The sequence below is a fragment of the Balaenoptera ricei genome, chromosome 21 (assembly GCF_028023285.1).
Source record: "Balaenoptera ricei isolate mBalRic1 chromosome 21, mBalRic1.hap2, whole genome shotgun sequence".
NCBI lineage: Eukaryota > Metazoa > Chordata > Mammalia > Artiodactyla > Balaenopteridae > Balaenoptera > Balaenoptera ricei.
This window is the reverse complement of record NC_082659.1, coordinates 9493689-9516230: the sequence shown is the minus strand read 5'-3', so window position 1 is coordinate 9516230 and position 22542 is coordinate 9493689. Positions and strand designations below refer to the sequence as shown.

General features: G+C 39.6%; 1 protein-coding gene across 1 annotated transcript in view; it reads right to left on the bottom strand.

Annotated features, from left to right (window-relative positions):
- Window positions 1-22542, bottom strand: part of CSMD1 (CUB and Sushi multiple domains 1) — a 1821295-nt gene that overhangs the window by 406818 nt on the left and 1391935 nt on the right. Inside the window, exon 11 of the mRNA XM_059909813.1 lies at window positions 20644-20747. Coding sequence (XP_059765796.1) covers window positions 20644-20747 — 104 coding nt within the window. The remainder of the gene's footprint in view (window positions 1-20643; window positions 20748-22542) is intronic.

Genomic DNA, 22542 nt, shown 5'->3' with positions numbered 1-22542 from the left:
TGCTAAAACTGGGGCAGCACTGGACAAACTGGGAGGGTTGGTCACCCTATGTGCCTTACTGCTGTGTGGTGATATAACATCACATCATTAATAGGAAAGCATGTCTAAGCTGAGAAAAGTTCTGGTTCATTCACATAATGCTTGGGTTAGACAGTCTGGAATTATCATGTACCTTTACCACAAAAATTATATCATAGGATGGAATCGTCTTTAGCACTGAAAGGAAATGAGCTATCAGGCCATGAAATGACATGGAGGAAATGTAAATGCACTAAGTGAAAGAAACCAATCTGAAAAGGCCACATACAGGATGATTCCAACCCTAGGACATTCTAGAAAAGGTGAAACTCTGGAGACAGCAAAAAGATCAGTGGTTGATGGGTTGGAAAGTGGGAGGGATGAACAGGTGGAGCACAGAGGATTTTTAGGGCAATGAAAATACTTTGTATGATACTGTAATGATGGATACATGTCATTATACATTTGTCCAAACCCATAGACTGCAACATCAAGAGTGAACCCTAATGTAAACCACGAACTTTGGGTGATGATGAGGTGTCCACACAGGTTCATCCTTGGTAAAAAGTTGCACCATTTGGTGGGGGATACTGATAATGGGGAGGCTGTGCATGTGTGCAGGCAGGGGGTACATCTCTGTACCTCCCTCTTAGTTTTGCTCCGAATATAAAACTACTCTAAATAAAGTTTGGATATAAATACACACACACACACACACACACACACACACACACACGAAAACAAAGTTAACCACACATTATAAGATAACTGACAAGGAAAACTGCATGCACAGCAGACACAGATTTGGCAAATGTATGGAACTTTCCAGCTGCATATTAAAGTCCAGGTCACAGCGAATGGAATTTTCAGTGAAGCATTCGTTGTGTATTAACAAAACAGTCAGGGGGGGCCTTCAAGATGGCAGAGGAGTAAGACGTGGAGATCACCTTCCTCCCCACAAATACATCAAAAATACATCTATATGTGGAACAACTCCTACAGAACACCTACTGAACGCTGGCAGAAGACCTCAGACTTCCCAAAAGGCAAGAAACTCCCCACGTACCTGGGTAGGGCAAAAGAAAAAAGAATAAAAACAGAGACAAAAGAATAGGGACGGGACCTGCCCCTTGGGGAGGGAGACGTGAAGGAGGAAAAGTTTCCACGTACTAGGAAGCCCCTTCGTGGGCGGAGACGGGGGTGGGTGGGGGGTAAGCTTCGGAGCCACGGAGGAGAGCGCAGCCACAGGGGTGCAGAGGGCAAAGCGGAGAGATTCCCGCACAGAGGATCGGTGCCGACCAGCACTCACCAGCCCGAGAGGCTTGTCTGCTCACCAGCCAGGATGGGCGGGGGCTGGGAGCTGAGGCTCAGGCTTCGGAGATCAGATCCCGGGGAGAGGACTGGGGTTGGCTGCATGAACACAGCCTGAAGGGGGCTAGTGCCCACAGCTAGCCAGGAGGGGGTCCTGGAAAATGCCTAGAGCTGCCGAAGAGGTAAGAAACCATTGTTTCGGGTGCACGAGGAGAGGGGATTAAGAGTGCTGCTTAAAGGAGCTCCAGAGATGGGCATGAGCCGCGGCTATCAGCACAGACCCCAGAGACGGGCACGAAACACTAAAGCTGCTGCTGCCGCCACCAAGGAGCCTGTGTGCAAGCACAAGTCACTATCCACACCTCCCCTCCCGGGAGCTTGTACAGCCCGCCACTGCCAGGGTCCCGTGATCCAGGGACAACTTCCCCGGGAGAACACATGGCACGCCTCAGGCTGGTGCAACATCACACCGGCATCTGCAGCCGCAGGCTCGTCCCGCATCCCATACCCCTCCCTCCCCCCAGCCTGAGTGAGCCAGAGCCCCCGAAGCAGCTGCTCCTTTAACCCCGTCCTGTCTGAGTGAAGAACAGACGCCCTCAGGCAACCTACATGCAGAGGCGGGACCAAATTCAAAGCTGAACCCCAGGAGCTGTGCGAACAAAGAAGAGAAAGGGAAATCTCTCCCAGAAGCCTCAGGAGCAGCGGATTAAATCTCCACAATCAATTTGATGTACCCTGCATCTCTGGAATACCTGAATAGACAACAAATCATCCCAAAAGTGAGGCGGTGGACTTTGGGAGCAACTGCAGACTTGGGGTTTACCTTCTGTGTGTAATTTGTTTCTGGTTTTATGTTTATCTTAGTTTAGTATTTAGAGCTTATTGTAATTGGTAGATTTGTTTATTGATTTGGTTGCTCTCTTCCTTTTTTTTATATATATATATTATTTTTTCCTTTTTTTTCTCTTTTTGTAAGTGTGTATGTGTATGCTGCTTTGTGTGATTTTGTCGGTATAGCTTTACTTTTACCATTTGTCCTAGGTTTCTGTTTGTCCATGTTTTTTTTTTTTGTATAGTTTTTAGCGGTTGTTATCACTGGATTTGCTTTTTTTGGTTTGGTTGCTCTCTTCTTTCTTTCTTTCTTTCTTTTTTTAATTACTTTTTTATTTTTAATAATTTTTTTATTTTTTATTTAATAACTATTTTATTTTATTTATTTATTTATTTATTTTCTCCCTTTTCTTCTGAGCCGCGTGGCTGACAGGGTCTTGGTGCTCCGGCTGGGTGTCAGGCCTGGGCCTCTGAGGTGGGAGAGCCAAGTTCAGGACATTGGTCTACCAGAGACCTCACAGCTCCACACATTATCAAACGGCAAAAGCTGACCCAGAGATCTCCACCTCAACGCTAAGACCCAGTTCCCCTCAATGACCAGCAAGCTACAGTGCTGGACACCCTATGCCAAACAACTAGCAAGACAGGAACACAGCCCCACCCATTAGCAGAGAGGCTGCCTAAAATCATAATAAGGTCACAGACACCCCAAAACACACCACCAGATGCAGTCCAGCCCACCAGAAAGACAAGATCCAGCCCCATCCACCAGAACACAGGCATCAGTCCCCTCCACCAGGAAGCCTACACAACCCACTGAACCAACCTTACCCACTGGGGGCAGACACCAAAAGCAATGGGAAATACGAACCTGCAGCCTGCGAAAAGGAGACCCCAAACACAGTAAGTTAAGCAAAATGAGAAGACAGAGAAACACACAGCAGATGAAGGACCAAGGTAAAAACCCACCAGACCAAAGAAATAAAGAGGAAATAGGCAGTCTACCTGAAAAAGAATTCAGAGTAATGATAGTAAAGATGATCCAAAACCTTGGAAATAGAATGGAGAAATTACAAGAAATGTTTAACAAGGACCTAGAAGAACTAAAGAGCAAACAATGATGAACAACACAATAAATGGAATTAAAAGTTCTCTAAAGGAATCAATAGCAGAATAACTGAGGCAGAAGAACAGATAAGTGACCTGGAAGATAAAACAGTTGAAATAACTACCACAGAGCAGAATAAACAAAAAAGAATGAAAAGAATTGAGGATAGTCTCAGAGACCTCTGGGAAAACATTAAATGCACCAACATTCGAATTACAGGGGTCCTAGAAGAGGAAAAGAAAAAGAAAGGGACTGAGAAAATATTTGAAGAGATTATAGTTGAAAACTTCCCTAATATGGGAAAGGAAATAGTCAATCAAGTCCAGGAAGCGCAGAGAGCCCCATACAGGATAAATCCAAGGAGAAACACGCCAAGACACATGTTAATCAAACTATCAAAAATTAAATACAAAGTAAAAATATTAAAAAGCAGCAAGGGAAAAGCAACAAATAACATACAAGGGAATCCCCATAAGGTTAACGGCTGATCTTTCAGCAGAAACGTTGCAAGCCAGAAGGGAGTGGCAGGACATATGTAGAGTGATGAAAGGGAAAAACCTACAACCAAGATTACTCTACCCAGCAAGGATCTCATTCAGACTTGACAGAGAAATTAAAACCTTTACAGACAAGCAAAAGCTAATGGATTTCAGCACCACCAAACCAGCTTTAAAACAAATGCTAAGGGGACTTCTCTAGGCAGGAAACACAAGAGAAGGAAAAGACCTACAATAACAAACCCAAAACAATTAAGAAAATGGTAATAGGAACATACATATCAATAACTACCTTAAATGTAAATGGATTAAATGCTCCAACCAAAAGACACAGACTAGCTGAATAGATACAAAAACACAACCCGTATATATGCTGTCTACAAGAGACCCACTTCAGACCTAGGGACACATACAGACTGAAAGTGAGAGGATGGAAAAAGATATTCCATGCAAATGGAAATCAAAGGAACGCTGGAGTAGCAATTCTCATATCAGACGAAATAGACTTTAAAAGAAAGACTATTACAAGAGATGAAGGACACTACATAATGATCAAGGGATTGATCAAAGAAGAAGATATAACAATTGTAAATATTTACGCACCCAACATAGGAGCACCTCAATACATAAGGCAAATGCTAACAGCCATAAAAGGGGAAATCGACAGGAACACAATCATAGTAGGGGACTTTAACACTCCACTTTCATCAATGGACAGATCATCCAAAATGAAAATAAATAAGGAAACACAAGATTTAAATGACATGAAACAAGATGGACTTAGTTGATATTTATAGGACATTCCATCCAGAATACACCTTCTTCTCAAGTGCTCATGGAACATTCTCCAGGATAGATCATATCTTGGGTCACAAATCAAGCTTTGGTAAATTTAAGAATACTGAAATCATATCAAGTATCTTTTCCGACCACAGCACTATGAGACTAGATACCAATTACAGGAAAAAATCTCTAAAAAACACAAACACGTGGAGGCTAAACAATACACTACTAAACAACCAAGAGATCACTGAAGAAATCAAACAGGAAATCAAAAAATACCTGCAAATGACAATGAAAACAGGACAACCAAAAACCTATGGGATATAGCAAAAGCAGTTCTAAGAGGGAAGTTTATAGCAATACATTCCTACCTCAGGAAACAAGAAACATCTCAAATAAACAACCTAAACTTACAATTAAAGCAATTAGAGAAAGAACAAAAAGCCCCAAGGTTAGCAGAAGGAAAGAAATCATAAAATCAGATCAGAAATAAATGAAAAATAAATGAAGGAAACGAGAGCAGAGATCAATAAAATTAAAAGCTGGTTCTTTGAGAAGATAAACAAAATTGATAAACCATTAGCCAGACTCATAAAGAAAAAAAGGGAGAAGACTCAAATCAATAGAATTAGAAATGAAAAAGAAGTAGCAACTTACACTGCAGAAATACAAAGGATCATGAGAGATTACTACAAGCAACTATATGGCAATAAAATGGACAACCTGGAAGAAATGCACAAATTCTTAGAAAAGCACAACCTTCCATGACTGAACCAGGATGAAACAGAAAATATAAACAGATCAATCACAAGCACTGAAATTGAAACTGTGATTTAAAATCTTCCAACAAACAAAAGTCCAGGACCTGATGGCTTCACAGGCAAATTCTATCAAAAGTTTAGAGAAGAGCTAACACCTATCCTTCTCAAACACTTCCAAAATTATGCAGAGGGAGGAACACTCCCAAACTCATTCTATGAGGCCACCATCACCCTGATACCAAAACCAGACAAAGATGTCACAAAAAACAAAAACTACAGGCCAATATCACTGATGAACATAGACGCAAAAATCCGAACAAAATAATAGCAAACAGAATTCAACAGCACGTTAAAAGGTTCATACACCATGATCAAGTGGGGTATACGCAATCAATCAATGTGATAAACCATATTAACAAATTGAAGGAGAAAAACCATATGATCATCTCAATAGATACAGAAAAAGCTTTTGACAAAATTCAACACCCATTTATGATAAAAACCCTCCAGAAAGTGGGCACAGAGGTAACTTACCTCAACATAATAAAGGCCATATATGACAAACCTCAGCCAACATCATTCTCAATGGTGAAAAAATGAAACCATTTCCACTAAGATCAGAACAAGACAAGGTTGCCCACTCTCACCACTATTATTCAACATAGCTTTGGAAGTTTTAGCCACAGAAATCAGAGAAAAAAACGAAATAAAAGGAAACCAAATTAGAAAAGAAGAAGTAAAACTGTCACTGTTTGCAGATAACATGATATTACACATAGAGAATCCTAAGGATGCCACCAGAAAACTACTAGAGCTAATCAATGAATTTGGTAAAGTAGCAGGATACAAAATTAATGCACAGAAATCTCTTGCATTCCTATACACTAACGATGAAAAATCTGAAAGAGAAATTAAGGAAACACTCCCATTTACCACTGCAACAAAAAGAATAAAATACCTAGGAATAAACCTACCTAGGGAGACAAAAGACCTGTATGCAGAAAACTATAAGACATTGATGAAAGAAATTAAAGATTATACAAACAGTTGGGAGAGATATACCATGTACTTGGATTGGAAGAATCAACATTGTGAAAATGACTATACTACCCAAAGCAATCTACAGATTCAATGCAATCCCTATCAAACGACCAATGACATTCTTCACAGAAATAGAAAAAAAATTTCACAATTTGTATGGAAACACAAAAGACCCCCAATAGCCAAAGCCATCTTGAGAAAGAAAAACAGAGCTGGAGGAATCAGGCTCTCTGAATTCAGACTATATTACAAAGCTACAGTAATCAAGACAGTATGGTACTGGCACAAAAACAGAAATATAGATCAATGGAACAGGATAGAAAGCCCAGAGACAAACCCACAAACATATGGTCACCTTATCTTTGATAAAGGAGGCAAGAATATACAGTGGAGAAAAGACAGCCTCTTCAATAAGTGGTGCTGGGAAAACTGGACAACTACATGTAAAAGAATGAAATTAGAAAACTCCCTCAACACCATAAACAAGAATAAATTCAAAATGGATTAGAGACCTAAATGTAAGGCCAGACACTATAAAACTCTTAAAGGAAAACATAGGCAGAACACTCTATGACATAAATCACAGCAAGATCCTTTTTGACCCACCTCCTAGAGAAATGGCAATAAAAACAAAAATAAACAAATGGGAGCTAATGAAACTTAAAATCTTTTGCAAAGCAAAGGAAACCATAAACAAGACAAAAAGACAATCCTCAGAATGGGAGAAAATATTTGCAAATGAAGCAACTGACAAAGGATTAATCTCCAAAATATACAAGCAGCTCATGCAGCTCAATATCAAAAAATCAAACAACTCAATTAAAAAAATGGGTGGAAAACCTAAACAGACATTTCACCAAGGAAGATATACAGCTGGCCAAGAGGCACATGAAAAGAAGCTCAACATAACCAATCATAAGAGAAATGCAAATCAAAACTACAATGAAGTATCACCTCATACCAGTCAGAATGGCCATCATCAAAAAACCTGCAAATAATAAATGCTGGAGAGGGTGTAGAGAAAAGGGAACCCTCTTGCACTGTTGGTGGGAATGTAAACTGATACAGCCACTATGGAGAACAGTATGGAGGTTCCTTAAAAAACTAAAAATAGAACTACCATACGACCCAGCAATCCCACTACTGGGCATATACCCTGAGAAAACCATAATTCAAAAAGAGTCATGTACCACAATGTTCATTGCAGCTCTATTTACAATAGCCAGGACATGGAAGCAACCTAAGTGTCCATCGACAGATGAATGGATAAAGAAGATGTGGCACATATACACAATGGAATATTACTCAGCCATAAAAAGAAACGAAATTGAGTTATTTGTAGTGAGGTGGATAGACCTAGAGTCTGTCATACAGAGTGAAGTAAGTCAGAAAGAGAAAAACAAATACCATATGCTAACACATATACATGGAATCTAAAATTAAAAAAAATGGTTCTGAAGAACCTACGGGCAGGACAGGAATAAAGACACAGACGTAGAGAATGGACTTGAGGACACGGAGAGGCGGAAGGGTAAGCTGGGACGAAGTGAGAGAGTGGCATGGACATATATACACTACCAAATGTAAAATAGATAGCTAGTGGGAAGCAGCCGCATAGCACAGGGAGATCAGCTCAGTGCTCTGTTTCCACCTAGAGGGGTGGGATGCGGAAGGTGGGAGGGAGATGCAAGAGGGAGGAGATATGGGGATATATGTATAGCTGATTCACTTTTTTATACAGCAGAAACTAACACACCATTGTAAAGCAATTATACTCCAATAAAGATATATAAAAAAAAAAAAAAAAACAGTCACACAGCGGCTGCCGTCAGCCAGTGAGAAGAAACACTCAATCCACTGACTGAAGTCAACGAGCTGACAGAAAAGCATGTTGAAAGAGAAAAAGTTTAAGAAAAAAATCAATTCAACCAAAACAAATGCCTCTAATCAAAGAGGAAGCTTTGCTTTCAGCAAAGTTGTTTCAGGGATATGTGCTCATGATTTGCCCCATCAATCACATCATTTATGAATCAACACAACCTTCTCACCTGAGGCGCTACAGTGTACAGGATTCTTCAGAGGAAGATGAACAACGCCTATTACACGTGAAGGAACTCACGCAGTATTACATACAAATTGAAAAAAAAAGAAGTATTTCAGTGAGTGATGTGCACTCATGAAATATGAATATGTACTTCTTTCTGAAGATTTGTCTTCATTTGAAAGACTGTTCCCTTATGTTTGGTTGTTCTGTTTGCTTGTTTGAAGAGAGATTTTTTTTTTCCCCCTATGCATAGATTGCATTGAAGTGTAACATACCAAAAAAGGCACAAAGCATGAATGTCTGGCATTAATGTCTTCTTTGAATTATAATTATAAAGCTATACCATTCTTTCTTCTGTTGGTTAGTCCTTACAAGGAGTATCTTTTTCTAGCCTTTTGCTTTCAACTGTTCTATGTATATAAATATTTCATGTTTGTTTATGGAAGCATCAAATACTTGTTTTACATTATTGTTGATTTATTTTATTTATATTACTTTTATCTAATCAGAGATTTTATCCTTTTATTTAGAATATAATTACTAATAAAAGTTCATTTTTCTTGTTTTTTTCTTTTTTGATTAGTCAATTTTTTAAATTGTCCCTTTAATCTAACAGCTTGTTTCTTTCCCCCAAGACTTCAAAGATATCATTCTGTTGTCTTTTTACTTTTTTTTACTTTATATTGAGAAAACTTCTATTGATCTTGTATTTGCCATTTTGAAAATAACGTTTCTTTGTTTATACTACTTGTAAGATCTTTCCTTGTCCTGTTTTTCAGAAGATTTACTATAATGTGCCAGGCTGTTTTTCTTGTATTATGCTTACTGTCTTGTAGAATTTCTTCAATCTCTATCCTGATGTCTGTTGTCAATATTGGAAAATTCTTGGTGATAATGTCTTCAAAGATTAGTTACATCCCATTTTCTCTCTCTTTCTCTTCTTCAATACCAATTACACACATGTTTTCTGTACATTTTTTTTCTGCTTCAGGTTGAATATTTTCTACTAATCTATCTTCCAGTTCAAGCCACATCTATTGAGTTCTTCATTTCAGATGTTGTATTTTTTAATTCTTAAAACTTTCATTTGGTTTGTTATGAATTCCGGTTTTCTGGCAAAATTCTGGATCATTTTATTTATATTCTTAAATATATAAATCATAGTTAATTATCAAAGTCCCTTAGTGATAACTATAATATCTGGATATCCTTTTCCTTTTGCATTGTCTGTCTCTTGGTTTTGGATCATTGGGTGTTATTTCTAGACATTTTGGTTGAATGCTAGACTTTGTGTTATGCCATCATAGAAGCTATGTGTGTTGTTATCTTCCTTCTTGGAGGATTTAATTTTCTTCTGGCAGTGAGAGTGACCACCTTGATTCAATCAGTCTTCAGAAGGATTCCAGACTTCATTTCTTCATTTCAAGGTTGTTGATTTCTCAGTGCTTACCCCTTCTTATGTCACAGTCCACAGACTATAAATATATGCATTTATACGCTTCATCATTCATCAACAAGCCATATAATTTTACCTCTTCCACATTTTCACCACTTCTTTCTGTCTCCACTTTCTCAGTTTGAGTGTCTCATAGCAACATCACTGAAGTAGCCTCCTAATTTATCCTGATTCTTTTATCACTTCCTCCCTACCTTTGATTTAATTTTAAGTTGTTAAAAACTTATCATGTAGAAATTTTTCACACACTGAAAAGATTTATACTGTCAAGTTAACTACTTCAGAAATACCTCTGAGTGTAAATATTTGAATTTATTTTATTTCTGCACTGGACTTTATTTTAATACAGTTTTATGTTAGTCTATTGATTCACATAAAACTAAATAAGCAGGTACCTGGCTACACTACAAAGTTGCTTCAATCGAAGTCAAATTAAGATGATTTGTGGGACTTCCCTGGTGGTCCAGTGATTAAATTTCCACGCTTCCACTGCAGGGGGTACGGGTTTGAACACTGGCCTGCGAACTAAGATCCCGCATGCTGCACAGAGTGGCCAATTTTTTTTTTTAGTTTATTAGAAAAGAATAAAAATAAAGATGACTTGCATTGCTCAAGTTTTAGAATTTAAGCCTGATACTTAAGTGACTGCTGTATTTATGAAAATGACTGTAAGACAGCTTGGTACAATTAATTATTTAACATGCTTAAAAAATTACTTGAACATTCAAAAAGTATTTTTGTGTTAATTTTTTAAAATTTTACAAAATTATTTTAGAATTATTTAAAACAAAAGAAAATATTTCCCTTTTTGTTCCTCTTTCTTTTTTCTATAAGTATTTTAGTTTGCTAGCACCATTGGAAAAAAAATGTTTAAAATAATGAAGCAAATATTGTTACCCTGTGCAACTGTTTATCTGTTGGAAACAGGATTTTTTGTTTCCATAACTGAAAAATAAAATAAATGCTAGTTTTGGTAAAATACTTTAACAGCCATCATAACACGTAAGCTATAATTGCTTTCTTTAAAGCAGTTTTATTTTCTCCCAAAATGACTTTCTAGTACATAGTGTTTTAAAGTAAACTTAAAAATAAAATTATTCCAATGAATCGCTAAGAAATTTGACTTGCTAGAAAACGATAATAAAACTGCCTTTGGGAAACAGAGCCATCATATTGGAGGTGCCAGGTCCCCACTGCCCTCCCCTCCCATTTCTCAACCTGTTGCTCCAACCATGCTGGCGTTTTTAACCGTTCTCCAAGAATATTGGAACTTCTCTGCCTCCAGGTTTTTGGCAAATCTTGAAATCACTGCCTGGAGTGCCTATGCTCCCTGGATAAGGAGTTCTTACAGTATTTGAGGATTCTCACTTGGCATTTCTTAACTCCCTTAGGTGATGCAGGTCTTTTTTTTCTCTAGGTCATTGGAGAACCCTGCATACACCTCACCAAAGACAAACATTCACAGGCATCTACTTCCTCCTTCTCCTACCAAATTCTAAACCTTCTTGAGTGCAAGCTGATGTCACTTGGCCTTTAATCCCCAGACTCTTGCGTATAAAATGCACCATTTCTCTGAACAAATGCATAAATGAAAATGTAAATTAATCCCCATTAAAATTCATTAAATATCTACATGTTTAAATTTCATAGGAATATCTCCAACTAATGATTTAAATTTTTGTTTGATCTTAGCATACCAAGGACTTGGTATTTGAGGTTCTGTTGAAGCTCTGTCTTTAATTTACGCTGTGGTTTTAGCTAAATTATTTTACATCTATGTCAGTTTCTTCATCTGGGAAATAACTGTATTAAATTACCTTCAAGGAATCATTCAGACCTAAAATTCTCTTATCTTTTTGATAGAGTTCAACCATGCTCGAGCTGTCTTAACCTCAGTGGCTTGATATGCCTGCTTGCAATCAGGATCAGTACTGAACTGAAATCAGCAGTATCTTTGACTGTATGTTCCAGCGTATTGAATCATTAACCCAAAAGGACGGAAATGACTTTTGATTATGTGTTTGTTCCTTCCCTACAACCAGGGCATACTGCATTGAGAGAACAGCTAAAGTCTTTCACGTGAAAATGGTCATTGTTCTTTAAAGCTTAACTGCACCCCATGTGAGGCAGTAACTTCATGATGCTTTGGTTGCTACTAATATTACATTGTATACGAAAGCCATCTCATTTCTGGACAGGTCTTCTTTTTGGCCCTTGTTAAATGATTCAACAGTTCTATCCTCACATACATGAAATACATCTGCTGGAAAGGGATTGTGAAATCAAACTGAGTGCTTTCACTCAGCACAGCACCATGCAATTCCCACATTGCTGTGTGTGTCAGTAGTTTGTTCCTTGGTACTGATGAACAGAACTTCCTTGTATGAATATACCAAGGTGTGTCTATCTATTCACCTGTCCAAGGACATTTACGTTGTTTCCAGTTGTTTGGCAATTATGAATAGAGTTAACTTTATTCATGTAGGGCAAATTTTATTTCTCTAGGGTAAATACCTAGGAATGGGGTGGCCAGATTACATGATAAATACTTAACTTCGTATGAAACTGCCAAACTGTTTTCCAGAATGGCTGTACCATTTTACATTCCCACTTGCAGTCCTTAAAGAATACACAGTGTATAATTCTATTTATGTGATATTCTCAGAAAGACAAACTATAATGATGGATAACAGATCAGTGGTTCACGGTTTAAGGTGGGAGAGGGTATCACTACAAAGAGAAAGCACAGTTTTGAGAGGTGACAAACTTCTGTATCCTGATTTTGCTGGTCATTATACAAATCTATACATGTATTAATACTTACAGGTCTGTACTCCAGAAAGTCTATTTTACTACATATTCATTAAAGAAATAATTTGTTCAAACCTGGAGATTAAAAACAAAACAAAACTCTGAGTATGCCACAAAGTATGAATTTGATGCAAAGTAACACCTGGAGCACATCAGACCTGCATCTTACTGGCAGGTACCTGAAAGGAAAGTGGTGTGGGAACCTTTAAAGCACTCCTTTCAATTGTAAATTGGGCAGTTAGAAAGTAAATGTTACTCACAAGTTAAAACCTGACCTAAAATTGACCTATTTTGAAGTCTTTGCATGTTTTTAATATCAATAATTTCATAAATTCTGAGAAAGTACAGGAAATGCAGAGTTATTTAAAATATAAATGTTAGTTGGCTGTTTGCCTTGATTGGGTTAATACAGTGTGTGCCGGAGACTAATAAGGAGAGGTTAAGACACAGTGTGTGATCTGTGCAGCACCTGATGAGAACCATGCGCCCCAGGGATGGAGTAAAATGCCTTCAGGAAGAGTCAGAGATGCCCTGATACAAACCTTGGTAAAAGGTGGCAGAACCAGAGTCGTAAGTTGACTTCATCATTAAACATACCGAGGCAGCAGGGATTTAAATTCTGGTCTTGGAAGGATATGCTTGTAATCTGAGGTTTTGCACATCTTTATGTGCGATATTGACCAGACCCGGAGAGCAAATCCGCCTGAAGGCAGCCCTGATGAGAGTTAAAGGTTCTCGATCCACCAGCATCCAAGCTGGCTCCTCGCGCAGGGGACTTACAGGCAACACGTCTATTTACACGACATGTACCGGAACAGAGAGCTGAACAGGTGGAGAGGAACAGAACTCTTTTACCTCAAGTTGACTTTGAAAAATCAGTCAAGGCAGTGGTTTTATAGAATAAATGATCATATTATTATATATAAAGTTAAACCTGGAGATCAACAGTACATACACTGAAGCTGATAGAATTTCCCCACAGGCACCAACGTGAAATTAGAGCAAGCTTTATAGTGAGTGGGACTCCTGCACACATTTCATTCAAATGCGACAGCTTTTATTCACCGTGCTGGAATCCATTCTAGCCAGGTGGCATAGAAGTTGACGTTAGTTACATCAATGGTCTGCCATCACCAGGTTAATCCCACTAAACAGTATCAGAATTGTTAAGCCTTTCTATGTGGAGCGGTAGACAAAATATCTAATCCAAACTTCTATCTTTCACTTCAAAGAAAAAAAAGTTTACTAAGGCCCATAATGAAGTTATTTTACAGACTTCTGTTACTGAGTGCAGCCCAGACGATTTAAAAGTATATGGACACGGACACATTTTTTTCCATTCTCTTCCTCGATAAGCTCAGGTATGAACCCTCAAAATGGCACAAGACACAACCAGAAGAGGACTCGGAAGGCAAGCTGGGGTCCTCTGACTCCAGGGTCAGAGAAGCAAGGCAGTGCAGGCTGCCAGTGTGCCCCCCAGAACAGAGGACCACCAGACCTGGTGCGTCCTGAAGCCCGACCGGGCAACGGACGGCTCCAGGTAAGCTCCATCCTCACGGGGATGCACGGCGTATCCCTCAGTCGACATAAGCAAGACCCGCACCACCAGCATGGGGGACGAATGAAGGGACCTTGGTAACCACAGGTGTCCAGGGCAGGCCTTCACCTTCCCCAGGGCCCGAGCCTCCCTTTTCTGAGTAAAGAAACAGAGGCAGCAGAACCCATGAGAGAGACCAGCCACACCAGTGACCCAATCCAGGAAGACTCTGTCTCTGCCAATCTGAGACTGAGACGCCCCTTCCCTCCCAGAGATAGGGGCAGAGGGAGGGGTGAGGGCACAAGGGGTGAGATGCAGGAGGGGAGCAGTGATGGGGGTTCCCACCAACCCCTCCCCACCAGCAAGGACGAGTGTGAGTCCCACGGGCACCAATCAACCAAGCAGACCCGGGCAATGCCGTACATGCTGTGACAGTGAGCCTGTCACTGGAACCCCAGCCGACACACGTTGGCCGAGAACTGCGTGTTAAGTCTAGCCAGGGTGACTGCCTGCTAAAATAAGAGGTTTATATAATTCCCAGTACATCCTAACATGATAGACGAAACAGCCTGGGTCCAATTATCATACCAAGAACCAAGAAAATCACAACTTCAACGAGAAAAGACAACCAACTGACAATACCTAAAATGAATCAGATGTTGAAATTACCTGACAAGGATTTTAAAGCAGCCATTGTGTAAATGTTTCAATCATTTACAAATTCTCTGCAATCAAATAAACAAACAAACAAACAGACGATCCTAGCAAAGAAAGAGAAGTTACAAAAAAGAACCAAATGGAAATTACAGGAGTAAAAATACAATAACAGAAATTAAAAGTAACTAGATGGGCTTATAGTAAGTAGAGTGGAGATGCACGATGACATGTTAACTTGAGAACAGGTCTATAGAATTCGCCCACACTGAACAGCAGAGAGAAAATACAACGGAAAAAAAAGTGAACAAAACCTCAGGGACTTGTGGGTCAAAAACAAAAGGCCCAACATCTTATCATTCGAATCCCAGAAGGAGAGAAAGAGAGTGAGGCTGAAAGGGGGTTTAAAGAAATAATTGCTGAAAACTCCTCAAATTTGGAGAAACACATAACCTACAGTTCTAAGGAACCAAGTGAACCTCAAACAGGATAAACTCAAACAAATCCATGTTAATTAAACAAATCCACCGAATTAAACTTTTGGAAACTAAAGACAAGGAACAAAATCTTGAAAACAGCCCAGAAACCAGTTAGGCAGCCTGCTGTCTCCACGGCCATAAGTCAGGTTCTCCTTGTCTTCCTCTAGCAGATGGAAGCAATAGCTTTGTCACAAGTTTGTCAGGAGACAATGCGGGTCCAGACAGATTCAGTGAATGGCAGTTCAACTCCTCTTCCTTCTTTCTTTCTAGTATATTACATTTCCAAAGACAATTCTGAGCACCACATATTTCATTATATTAAGGCAGAGATAATAACTACAGTAATACAATACTATCTTCTCTTTGCATCGTACTTTTCACCTTTTTCAAACAATGTTTCCTTGGCCGTCTCACTTTACACTTACAACAATGCTTCCGAGGTGCAAAGTTGGCATGAGATGGGGAGCTGGTCTTGCTGCCCTGGAGGTCTTGCGTACCCCTTACTGTTGTAAATGCACTAAGCCCCCCAAAAGAGAATGACTGCACCTTTGAGGTTAATTCAATATCAAAAACACAAAATACACACTTTAAATGCTTTGGACTGATGAATCGTGGAAGAGAGATCCTTAGCTCTCCAGGTTAACAGTGTAGCAAGCAAGGCATGCATTTCCTGGCTCCTTAGAGAAAACTGCCACATTGAGTCAACACTGGGGATGTAAGTGGCAGAACAGCTGGAAAATGACTCAGGCTGTCTGGACTCCAAATCAGCTGGAACTAGTCTCCCCGCATCTCCCGCAGGTACTGCCGCTGGGCTGCGCTTCCTTGGCACCTATGGCTTCTTCTCCTCTGCAGGAAGGTTCCCCAGAGACCACGTCCATGGGCCCCCAAGGCCCCAGGTCAGTTTGCTTTCCCAGACACCCCAGAACAGATGGAATCCCAAACCTAAAATGCGTGTGTCCAGTGGTCCGGCTATCTCTCCTCTGATAGGGCTGCTGGAATAGAGAACTTAGGCACCATGGAGCGTCCGGAGAGCGGCAGCCTCTGCTAACCCTCCCCAGCGTGATAATGAAGGTCAGGAAGCCTCTGCCTTCTCCACTTGCGGACCATCCCCTCAAAGCCTACTGTTACCCACCTCTGAGTCCTGTAATGTCTGAATTTCAATAAATGTTTCTTCAAAGAATCAAGGAAGAATGTTTCCCCATAAAGAGACAAAGGAGGGAAACCTAGCAATGGATGAACTTCACTTCAAGAATAGAGCTTTTAGGATTTGAGTCTGATCTGCACTCTCATATGTGTCCGTGCTCACAGGCAATGTCATTATGAGAACGATTATATGAGGAAAAAGAGTTTTGATCATGTGGTTCCAGAATTCTAAGAATCTAAGGAGTGCACTTGCTTTCTAATTTTGAAAAATGGGTTTTTGCCTAGAGAACGTCTAGGTAGCTACCTTTATGTTCTTATTCCTAACATAAATTGCTCAAGCTTTCTCCAAAGCATTGAGATGTACTGTGATCAACTCCTCTGATAATGTCCAAAGAATACATAGACACACACATCAGTTTTCAGTGTCTGCTTTGTTATGGCTGTTGTGTAGTTTTTAATGAAAAAAGAATGATGCCCCTTCGTTCAGCACCCGCAGACAATATCAGAGGTAGGTGGAGGGCTACCATATGAGGGCCGGAGCCACTTCTAAGCCCAAGAAGCAATTTAAGAACAGTGGATCAACCAGCCATAGGAAACAACTAGTATCCTTATTGGTTAATAGACAAGTGTAGTCAGGCAGAGGCAATACTACTCGCTCACAGATTTCCCTGATACTGACTATTCATCCCTTACAAAGATGGGCACTTAAAACCTGCCACCGGTGCCTGCAATCCCCAGGACATCCTGAAATTAATGCCATGTCCTCGTCACCCACTGCTAGTAACTGCAAAGGCCAGAGGAAAGTCGTGAAGAGCAATGTCTCTGGAGGCAGTTTTTCTGCAAATTAAACTTGAGAAGATTACCAACATATATTCTTGGAGAGATCTCAATAGAGATTTGCTAAGTGAGTTAGTTAATTTTGTTTTAAGTCTGTCATTCTGTAAAAGTAACCTGAATAAATTCATCCATCTCTTGGGAAGACTCGGCTATTGAAAGAGTCTCCCTAACATTCAGTTGTTCTCTTTTTGCGCCAAGAAAGTTAAGAAAATAAAAAGCCATTAACAGAAATTAGAATTTTTAAAAGCATATTTAGGATGAGCCAGTTAGGCTATCTCACTCTCTGAATTTCTCCTGAAAATTAAGATCTGAATAGAATTCCACAGGCCCCCTAAAAAGGGGAACCTATAAAATTATTGAGCTTGAGGTAGTAAATATCAGCTACTCATAAAGAACCTTCTTAACTCACATTTTATCTGAAATAGGTTTCATGACAGTCAATGATTCTATACACTGTCTGGTATATAACCATCTCAGCTCATCTGCCATTTCTCCAATTAGATTTTAAACTCCATGCTGAGACTCACGTCTGACATATAAGTACTCAAAAATATTTGTTGCCGTATTCTCTAAAACTGCCTGTTTATCCAAAGACACCAACTGTGATTCTCTCATTTTTTCTTTTTCTGTAATTTTGTATACTAAGGAAATATGTCAGTGGCTTTGCTTTTCTCTACTGAAGATAATTAACTGCCCAACTGATCTTTGTTACATTATGTTTCCCAAAGGGCATCTCACTTTGATTCGGTTGACTGTTTAGTTTTTCCTTTATAGATCTGAGCTATTGAGAGGAGGTTCTAATAACACTTATGTCAAGGTGATACATAGTTTGCTATTGCTCCCTTAACAACAAATAGCATTAAAAAATGGGTGTATGACTTCACATCTTTAACAGTGACCTACGGGATTTTATATGGCACTGCTTTTCTACATTTATGTTTTACATTTTGCATTTATTTGAAAATTTCTCTCATTTGTTTTAATGATATCCCTTCTTAAATTAGACGTTATGGTAATAATAAAGCTATTTCACGTGTGGTTTGTATTTCTTGGCTCTCCAGTGCATTCACATGCATTATTTCATTATGCTCCTTAGCACAGGCAGGAAAAGTTTATTATACATATTTCATAGCCATAAAAACAGAGACACAGAGGGGGTCACAGATAGTTAAGAGCAAAGCTAGAGCCAGAAATTCCACCTTTGGCATCCTGGCCTCACTGCTAATCCACTGTATCAGTGTCTACAAGTACCGCTCCAGACCAATGCCAGGCTGTGTGCACACAACTGGCATGGAAGATTGCAAACAATACAGATATCTGTCCCCACCCTACAGGAATCCGTATTTTTATAAATAAATGCAATTTAAAGCTAGTAATTGGGCAAAAAAAGAATAACCATTTGGTAAGAGTGTGGGGAAACAGGGACCTTTACATACTGTGGTGGAAGAGAAAACTGATATAAACTTTTGGGGGGATTACTGGAAAAGCCTAATGATGTAAATGAAGATGCTCCTTACTCCTGAAATTCCTCTGCTGGAAATCTTCTTGAAGGCATATGAAACAAGTATGACAATTTGTACAAAGTAGTTTACTGCATAGCTGCTTAGAAATGCAAGATTACAGGGGGATGGAGAAAAGTCAAAGGCTATCAATGAGAATCAGTCAAAAAACATGGCACATCCACATGTAATGATAAGGAATACAGACACTGGAGGAGGATCACGGAGTCTGAACTCCTGCTAGAACAGACGCTAGGTTTGTGAATTGGGGTAAATCTATCTAAGCCTCAGTTTCATCATTTATATGATGAAGACAGTATTAACCCCTAACTCACAAAATTAAGGTGAAGACCAAACAAGATAATATGTATTAGGCATCTAGCACACTGCATGGTATATAAGAGGTACTCAATAAATGCTATGAGATTACTACTGCTACTATTATAATTATTATCATAAGTTATGGGCCAGTAACATGATTTTAATTATTATTAGTCGTAGCTATAAAACATGAGATAAAGATATATACTGATAGGGAACTACGTCCAAGATACAATAAAGGAAAAGAGAATGTCCCCGATGCCATCAGAGTGTGGGTCCATTAATTTTAAAGGCACAGACAGATGTTCACTGCAGAACTTTTTACAATGTGAACTACCTCATAAGTAACTGCTAAGTAAGAGAATGAGTGGGTATAACGGCCACACCTCTTGTTGCTGTTGTTGTTTTTCCCTAGCAGAATAATACTTTGAAGTTGTCCAGGGCAAGCTTTCTCACAAATAAAGAGAAAATCTCAGCCATGTATAAGCAGACTAAGAGAAAGAAGGTGAAAGTCCTGCAGAATGACTTCCATTAGTGAAAGCAGTTTCGGGAGCCCCTACAGGAAGCTGTCTGTGCAAGGTGTGAACGCAGAGGAAGAGGCTGCAGACATTTCCTTCTGCACTGAAAACACTGAGGAGTGAAGATACCCCCGGGTCATGGTTTTAATGTTGCTAGAACAAGTCTCCTAAAAACTGTCCTATCAATATTAAAACCATGACCCGGGGGTATATTTACTCCTCAGCCTCAACTAAGAAGTCCGCATGCAGCAACTAAAGATCCTGCACGCCGCAACGAAGATCCCGCGTGCCACGACTAAGACCCGGAGAAGCCAAAATACATAAGTAAATAAATATTTAAAAACAGAAAAAAAAAACTGTCCAGACTATCCTCACGGCCCTGCATCTGGAAGAGGCTGACGGTGTCCAGGGCGAAGTGGTGCAGACTCTCCCATGAGTCCAGTTGCCAATGGACCAGTGTAGGGATCTGTGTGCTGACGTTCACGGTGGGGCCGCTACTGTATTTGCCAGGACTCTGGGTACTGAGGTCCACAGATATAAAGGGCGCTACCACACTGTTCTCCCCACGCTCTCTGCTACTTTTAGTATGCAGCTTTACAGAGCGCAAGGCTTTCAGAAGACATATGGCCTTATTCTAGAAGATACTTGTCCTTCCCCGAACACTGACAATATAATAAATAGAAAGAGAGGGGTGGACAGGGAGCAGCTGAGTTGAGAAACTCATCGCCTCTACTTTCTGCTTTTCCATATAGTCTAATCTTTTGCCATATTTTTCAATGATTTAAAATAAAAAACATTGCCACAGATAGAATGCAATCCTGAATTAGTCCTCATCTGAAATCAGATTTAGAAACTACTAATTTAGCCATACGTGGCATTTATTAAACTTCTGAGTGGGAATGGAAAGTCTGCACCAGGATCTCAAGGACACATCCGTGTTTGCACAGATAACTTCCTGTTCTGGGAAAGAAGAAACAAGGAAAGATACACTTACACATACAAGACGGTTCTTGTATCACCCACTTTCCCAGCATCGCCCACGGTTAGGGTGTCGTAGCCTCTTTCCAGCTCAAACTCTTCAAAGGCAAGCTTGATGACCTAAATCAAACACAAGAGAGAATTACTTAGCATAACAGGAACTTTCTGGGACCTCACATAATGCAAATATCCAGTTGTAGTATTAATTTTGCTCCATAATGTCATTGTTACTTCAAATGATTTAAAGTTGCTTTTAAAAATAATGATTGTATATATTTGAGAGCCCTCGATTATAGAATTTTATGGAATTCAAAACTGCTATTATTCCAAAGATATTTATCATCAGCTCTAAAAATGAAATTAACCCATATTGTATTGACACTTTAAATCAAATATCAAATATTTATTGTCACATAGTGTTCAGAATGACCAAAACGTAAATCAGTATAAGAAAAATAAATGGGGACTACAGTTAATGAGATATATTTTGAGGATACCTAGAACACCAAGGAAGAGATATTTTTAGTGTGATGTCTGCAGATTTCACGTATGTTCCAGTATTAACATATGAAAAAGACCTCTGAGGCTAGAAAGTTGTCCTCTACATTTAATTTTGCAAACCCTTGTCTTTTTTTGTCTTTTTTTTTTTTTTTAATAAAGAACACTTTGTCTGGGTGGTCAACACCATTTAGACAAGACCAGTTTGTGTCTGACACATGGATATATTAGAATACTATGAACTTCTTTCTTCTCATAAAAGTAATGCTTCCTTTGCTGACCAATATTGTGATAAAGGGGGAAGAGAGTCTGAGGTGTCACAAAGTTAGGTTGGAACCCTAGGTGACAAGGAGAAATATATATATAGATGATAATAGATATCTGTAACATGAAGAAGAGAGAGAGGGAGAGGCTATCACAGACAGATGAAAGAGACAGATGGATACAGTCAAGCTAATTAACCTGTCTCCTCACACAGTCACCCTTTGTGTATATAGTGAAAGCACCTTAAATCCATTCTCTTAGCAAATTTCTAGTAATCAATACTGTATTATTAACTATAGTCACCATGCTGCCCATTAGATCTTCAGATTTATCCATTCTTCATAATTGTAACTTTGTGCCCTTTGACCAACATCTCTCCATTTCCCCACCTTCTCATCCCTGGTCACCACTGTTCGGCTCTCTGCTTCTTTGTATTTGACTTTTTTAGATTCCACACATAAGTGAGATCATGCAGTTTTTTCCTTTCTGTGTCTGTCTTGTCTCACTTAATATAATGTCTTCTTGGTGCATCCATGTTGTTGCAAATGGTAGGATCTCCTTCGTTATTAAGGCTGAATGATATTCCATTACATATATATACATCACATCTTCTTTATCCATTCATCCACTGATGGACACTTAGGTCGCATCCATGTCATGGGTATAGTGAATAGTTTTGCTTTATGTTTTGTTGGTTTTTTTTTTAATAAATTTATTTATTTATTTATTTATTTATTTTTGGCTGTGTTGGGTCTTCGTTTCTGTGCGAGGGCTTTCTCTAGTTGCGGCGAGTGGGGGCCACTCTTCATCGTGGTACGCGGGCCTCTCACTATCGCAGGCTCTCTTGTTGTGGAGCACAGGCTCCAGACGCGCAGGCTCAGTAGTTGTGGCGCACGGGCCCAGTTGCTCCGTGGCATGTGGGATCTTCCCAGACCAGGGCTTGAACCCGTGTCCCCTGCATCGGCAGGCAGATTCTCAACCACTGCGCCACCAGGGAAGCCCCTGCCTTATGTTTTAAAGTGTGAATGATTCAGTGGCATTTAGTCTCAATGGTCCCTTTAGCTCCACATGTGCGCGCACGCGCACACACACACACGTGCTCTTCTGTGTCTTGACTGGTCCCTGCAGCTGGCCTTGTAGATGCTGCTCCACA